The 7,500-nt window shown below is 44.8% G+C and overlaps 1 protein-coding gene across 1 annotated transcript in view; it reads right to left on the bottom strand.

Annotated features, from left to right (window-relative positions):
• The window catches only part of gpc6b (glypican 6b), a gene marked incomplete at both ends in the record, with an annotated part of 30,062 nt that overhangs the window by 8,040 nt on the left and 14,522 nt on the right, over positions 1 to 7,500 (bottom strand). Inside the window, one exon of the mRNA XM_079617473.1 lies at positions 2,128 to 2,258. Coding sequence (XP_079473599.1) covers positions 2,128 to 2,258 — 131 coding nt within the window. The remainder of the gene's footprint in view (positions 1 to 2,127; positions 2,259 to 7,500) is intronic.

The following is a 7,500-nucleotide window of genomic DNA, read 5'->3' as shown; positions in this document are numbered from 1 at the left end:
CATTCTCCACGAGACTCCGCTCTCCTGTCTCCGCGACTCTCTCTCAAGTAGACGGAGCCGCCGAGAAGGGATCTCATCCGCGAGATGGCGCTCAGTCTGCCCTCCCGTCTAAGGCCTGCAGGACCACATCAGCTGGACAGGCTGCTTCCGCCCTGCACTCGATGGCAGTCTTGCAGATTCTCCAGGCCGCCAAATGGACGAGAAGGGCCCGGACCAGACTGTCGTCACGGAGCTGCGCAGCGCAACGGATCTTTCCCTTTGCGCCACTAAGTCCGCAGCCCAGACCATTGGGAGATGCATGGCCTCGCTCACTCTCACGGAGAGACACCTCTGGTTAACGCGTGCCGACATGAGCGAATCTGAGCGAGCCGTGTTCCTCAACGCCCCGCTCTCCCCCGCCGGTCTCTTCGGCCCAGCGGTAAGCGGGATTGTGGATCGTTTTTCGGAGGTACAGAAAACCACGGAGGCCATGAACCTCTTCCTGTCACAACGCTCGAGTTCTACCGCCCTCAAGCTCAGCCTCAGCCTCTGCCTTTTTAGCACACCTACTTCACGCAGAAATAGCAAAGCTGCTGTGCAAGGGGGCGATAGAGCCGGTACATCCTTCTCTGAGCGAGTCAGGCTTCTACAGCCGTTACTTCCTCGTGCCCAAGAAGGACGGACCTATCTTGGATCTGAGATATTTGCACAAAGCTCTCATGAGGAGACCGTTCAAAATGCTCACGACCAGACAAATCCACACGCAAATTCGCCCGAGGGACTGGTTTATTTCTCCCGACCTGACAGACGCATACTTTCAGATCCAGATCATACCCCGTCACAGGCCATTCTGGAGATTCGCCTTCGCCGGCGGTCAGGTATATCTGTACATCGTCCTGCCGTTCAGCCTGTCTTTAGCACCCCGTACATTTACAAAGTCAGGGTATGCGAATCTTGAACTATTTGGACGATTGGCTGATTTTGGCACAGTCGGAGATAGAACTCGTGTCTCACAGAGCAGTGCTTCTCAGTCATCTGGAAAGCCTGGGTCTTACGGTCAACTGGACCAAGAGCTCACTGCTGCCCCGTCTGTCGACCTCTTTTCTAGTAATAGAGCTGGACTCGGTGGCCATGACGGCCGCTTGTCGACACAGCGCGCGCCGTGTTCGGCATCTGGCCGCGTCTTTCCAGAAAGACAGTGTTGTCCCCCTGAAAACATTTCAGAGAACGTTGGGCTATATGGCTTCGGCCGCAGCAGTGCTCCGGCTGGGTCTAGTGCGTCTGCCCCTCTGCAGCGCTGGTTGAACACTCGTGTGCCTCACCGACACTGGGCCGCCGGCGGCTCGCGAATCAGAGTGACTCAGAGCTGTGTGTCAGCTCCGCAGCCCTGGATAGCGGCCGACTGGTACCAGCTGGGAGTGACAATGGGAGTCGTCTCGTACCGAAAAGTGATCTCGACGGACACCTCCAAGCTAGGTTGGGGCGGTCTTTTCGAGGGCAGACCGGACTATGGCCTCTGGTCAGACCAGGAGAAAAGCCTTCACGTAAACTGTCTGGAGATGATAGCGGTCGAGAATGCATTGAAATACTTCCTCCCATCCCTGCGGGCCGCGGTAGGCTGCTGGAGTTGAGCAGTTAGTCTGTCTGCTGCTGCACTGCGCTGACAATAAATACAAAAGTTAAGGATCATTTTTTGGCTTCATATCTCGAGAAAAGATGACATTACCCGTAGCGTAATGCTATTACACAGTACTCGTCTACAGAGAACCGAGGTTACATTAGGTAACCGAGTGCGATTTATACATATTAAAACTTAACTAAATAGTTTGAATGCCATTAGACAACGAGGAAGAAAGCAGAAATATAAAGTACTGTAACATCTGAAGACCGCAGACATCACCTTGAACTATTCCCGGATCCTGCGAGTGTGTGTGAGCGCCAGAAACATTCTCCTCCTCCACAAGCTGTGATTAGTGGCGCACACACACTTTAGTGCTGAACAGGGAACACACACATCTGACCATCCGCAACTATGCTGGTATAAATACTCCTGGAGCGACGGCTGAGGTTTGGCTGTGCACTGAGGGATAATCCAGGCCGGCTGAAGACGTGATCTCAGAACATGATTATGGAAATATGATATATAACCTGATAGGAGATCTGCATGCTGTTCTCCTGCATGTTCATGATGGCCTCAGAGATCTTCACGTCGATGGGCTCCATCACAGACTCCATGTTGAACGGCCCCTCGAGGCGCTGCGTCACCAGTAACATGGCATCTGTCGAACACACACACACACGCACGCACACACACACACGCACGCACGCACACGCGCGCGCGCACACACACACACACACACACACACGCACGCACGCACGCACGCACGCACGCACACGCACGCACGCACACAAACACACACACGCACACACACACACGCGTGCGCACACACACACACGCACACACACGCACGCACACGCACGCACACACACGCGCACACACACACACACATGCGCGCACGCACACAGACACACACACTCACTCAGCTTTTAAGGCAAAACAATATTTCTAAAGGGAAAAAAATTTGATAAAAAGATATATAAATGCAAATATTTTTTAAAATATATAGATGCATTTGTGTGTATTTACATTTACAAAATAATTATACACAATACACACATATTATGTAAACACAAACTTTTATTTTGGATTCGATTAATCGTGATTAATCGTTTACAGCCCTAATCAGGACCCACATATATTCCCTTATTGAATTATTATATATTATATTCGACATTATATATAGTAGTTTAATGTAGAACTGACAGTAAAACTCTGAAAACTTTTTTCTCACACAATATATATTGTCACTATCCACAATACATATCGTTAGCCTCATAGCATAATTGCCTTAATCATAGTTCAATGTTAATGACTTAGGCAATTATGCTATGAGGCTAACGATATGTTGCATTTTTTATATTGCGATATATTGTGACACGATGATTTGTTACACCCATATTATGTATTAACTAACAGTGAGCAATACATTTATTTCAGTATTTAATATGTTTTAATGTTCATTAATAAAAATGCAGTGCATTGTTCATGTTAGTTCACAGTGCATTAATGTTAGCAAATACAGCTTTTCATTTTAATAATGCATTAGTAAATGTTGAAATGTAAGATTAAGATTAATAAATGCTGTAGAAGTATTGCTTATTCTTAGTTCCTCTTAGCTAATGAAACGTTATTGTAAAGAGTTCATTATTACCATCAGATGTTTTTACTTATCAATGAAGATATTTCTCCAGTTCCCGGTTATTAAAATAAGCGGATTGTGGAAGGATGAACACAACGCCTCTAATACGTTCACAGGCGTAATAATGTCAACCGATCCGTCCACAGATATGAGGAGGACACATGTCTGTCATGTCCACATGTGTTCCCAGCAGGCGCCACAGAAACCTCTGCCCTCGACGAGCAGAGCTGGCACACACCGCTTTAATAACACACTGGCCAGACAACACGGCTCCACTGGGAACCAGTCAACACACACACAGAAAACCAGCTTCCTCATCACCTTCACACAAACCTTCACTTCAAGGGAGAGTTCACCCAAACCTGAAAATCAGCCCATGATGTACTCTCCCTCAAGTCATCCTGGTGTATATGACACTCTTCTTCCAGACGAATATCAGTTATATATTAAACAAATAACTGTTTTGAAGTCCATAAAAGTGCATCTGTCCATCATAAAAGTGCCTCAGCTCAGATCATTGGGTTATGGAATAATTATATTAAAGGCGACATATCATGAAAATCTGCTATAATCTGGTGCTTACCAACCCAGAAACGTGAAGAGTGAAACCCAGTAACTTTGTTCTGGCGAGCCTTTCTCTGGAAGCATGTCAAAAAATAAGCCGATCAGAATTCGCTCCCCTTCTGACGTATGAAGAGGATCTTATTTTAACATTACCGGCCCTTAATCTGCACGTTTATAACATTACCGGCCCTTAATCTGCACGTTTATAACATTACCGGCCCTTAATCTGCACGTTTATAACATTACCGGCCCTTAATCTGGACGTTTATAACATTACCGGCCCTTAATCTGCACGTTTATAACATTACCGGCCCTTAATCTGGACGTTTATATTATTACCGGCCCTTAATCTGCACGATTATGACATTACCGGCCCTTAATCTGCACGATTATAACATTACCGGCCCTTAATCTGCACGTTTATAACATTACCGGCCCTTAATCTGCACGTTTATATTATTACCGGCCCTTAATCTGCACGTTTATATTATTATCGGCCCTTAATCTGCACGTTTATAACATTACCGGCCCTTAATCTGCACGTTTATATTATTACCGGCCCTTAATCTGCACGTTTATAACATTACCGGCCCTTAATCTGCACGTTTATAACATTACCGGCCCTTAATCTGCACAATTATAACATTACTGGCCCTTAATCTGCACGTTTATAACATTACCGGCCCTTAATCTGCACGTTTATATTATTACCGGCCCTTAATCTGCACGTTTATATTATTATCGGCCCTTAATCTGCACGTTTATAACATTACCGGCCCTTAATCTGCACGTTTATATTATTACCGGCCCTTAATCTGCACGTTTATAACATTACCGGCCCTTAATCTGCACGTTTATAACATTACCGGCCCTTAATCTGCACAATTATAACATTACCGGCCCTTAATCTGCACGTTTATAACATTACCGGCCCTTAATCTGCACGTTTATAACATTACCGGCCCTTAATCTGCACGTTTATATTATTACCGGCCCTTAATCTGCACGATTATAACATTACCGGCCCTTAATCTGCACGTTTATAACATTACCGGCCCTTAATCTGCACGTTTATATTATTACCGGCCCTTAATCTGCACGTTTATAACATTACCGGCCCTTAATCTGCACGTTTATAACATTACCGGCCCTTAATCTGCACAATTATAACATTACCGGCCCTTAATCTGCACGTTTATAACATTACCGGCCCTTAATCTGCACGATTATAACATTACCGGCCCTTAATCTGCACGATTATAACATTACCGGCCCTTAATCTGCACGTTTATAACATTACCGGCCCTTAATCTGCACGTTTATAACATTACCGGCCCTTAATCTGCACGTTTATATTATTACCGGCCCTTAATCTGCACGTTTATAATATTACCGGCCCTTAATCTGCACGATTATAACATTACCGGCCCTTAATCTGCACGTTTATAATATTATCGGCCCTTAATCTGCACGTTTATAATATTATCGGCCCTTAATCTGCACGATTATAACATTACCGGCCCTTAATCTGCACGTTTATAACATTACCGGCCCTTAATCTGCACGTTTATAACATTACCGGCCCTTAATCTGCACGATTATAACATTACCGGCCCTTAATCTGCACGTTTATAACATTACCGGCCCTTAATCTGCACGTTTATATTATTACCGGCCCTTAATCTGCACGTTTATAATATTATCGGCCCTTAATCTGCACGATTATAACATTACCGGCCCTTAATCTGCACGTTTATAACATTACCGGCCCTTAATCTGCACGTTTATAACATTACCGGCCCTTAATCTGCACGTTTATAACATTACTGGCCCTTAATCTGCACGTTTATAACATTACCGGCCCTTAATCTGCACGTTTATATTATTACCGGCCCTTAATCTGCACGTTTATAACATTACCGGCCCTTAATCTGCACGTTTATAACATTACTGGCCCTTAATCTGCACGTTTATAACATTACCGGCCCTTAATCTGCACGATTATAATATTACCGGCCCTTAATCTGCACGTTTATATTATTACCGGCCCTTAATCTGCACATTTATATTATTACCGGCCCTTAATCTACACAATTATAACATTACCAGCCCTTAATCTGCAGGTTTATAACATTACCGGCCCTTAATCTGCACGTTTATAACATTACCGGCCCTTAATCTGCACGATTATAATATTACCGGCCCTTAATCTGCACGTTTATATTATTACCGGCCCTTAATCTGCACGTTTATATTATTACCGGCCCTTAATCTGCACGATTATAACATTACCGGCCCTTAATCTGCACGTTTATAACATTACCGGCCCTTAATCTGCACGTTTATAACATTACCGGCCCTTAATCTGCACGTTTATATTATTACCGGCCCTTAATCTGCACGATTATAACATAACCGGCCCTTAATCTGCACGATTATAACATTACCGGCCCTTAATCTGCACGATTATAACATTACCGGCCCTTAATCTGCACGATTATAACATTACCGGCCCTTAATCTGCACGTTTATAACATTACCGGCCCTTAATCTGCACGTTTATAACATTACCGGCCCTTAATCTGCACGTTTATAACATTACCGGCCCTTAATCTGCACGTTTATATTATTACCGGCCCTTAATCTGCACGTTTATAATATTACCGGCCCTTAATCTGCACGATTATAACATTACCGGCCCTTAATCTGCACGTTTATAACATTACCGGCCCTTAATCTGCACGTTTATAACATAACCGGCCCTTAATCTGCACGTTTATAACATTACCGGCCCTTAATCTGCACGTTTATAACATTACCGGCCCTTAATCTGCACGTTTATAACATTACCGGCCCTTAATCTGCACGTTTATAACATTACCGGCCCTTAATCTGCACGTTTATAACATTACCGGCCCTTAATCTGCACGTTTATAACATTACCGGCCCTTAATCTGCACGTTTATAACATAACCGGCCCTTAATCTGCACGTTTATAACATTACCGGCCCTTAATCTGCACGTTTATAACATTACCGGCCCTTAATCTGCACGATTACACACACGGCACGACATTTGGTTCCTCAAGCCACGACAGAGACCAGTTCTAAGGCGATGGCAGAAGATCCAGCAAAGCATGAAACTGTTCTGTGGTCGAGCGCAGACGAGCACTGGACACTAGTGACCAGAACATGTCAGCGCTGTCTTATAAACCCCTCAGGAACTGTGGACACTTGTGTAAGAGTTCAACATGATGATGAGATGATCAGTGTAACTCCACAACAACTACACAAACGTCTCCACTAACATCCAGAAACTCTGAGTCTCTCCGTAACGCTGCACTCGCTGCTGGTTACTCTGGGATTCTGGAGGAGTGAGATCGGCCGGTTCTGTTATTGCCGGAGCTTCTGAAGCTCGTGTAAAGACTCCGCCCTCTTCTGAGCGGAGGCGGAGCTAAAGCTCATTTGCATTTAAAGAGACACACACACACAAACGGCGTGTGTTTGCTCACACCAAAAAGGGGCAAATTTGACGAGATATAATAATTATCTGGTATTTTAAGCGGAGAGTTCACACACACATTCTGGAGACGCCATAGATTTATATCACATCTGGTGTAAAGGGGCGTAACATGTCTCCTTCAATGAGAACTGAGAATAATTCCCCTGGATATGAGAGTCCGTGTCCCGAACACAAC

The sequence above is a fragment of the Phoxinus phoxinus genome (assembly GCF_949152265.1).
Source record: "Phoxinus phoxinus genome assembly, chromosome: 7".
Taxonomy (NCBI): domain Eukaryota; kingdom Metazoa; phylum Chordata; class Actinopteri; order Cypriniformes; family Leuciscidae; genus Phoxinus; species Phoxinus phoxinus.
This window is presented reverse-complemented; position numbering and strand designations above follow the sequence as displayed.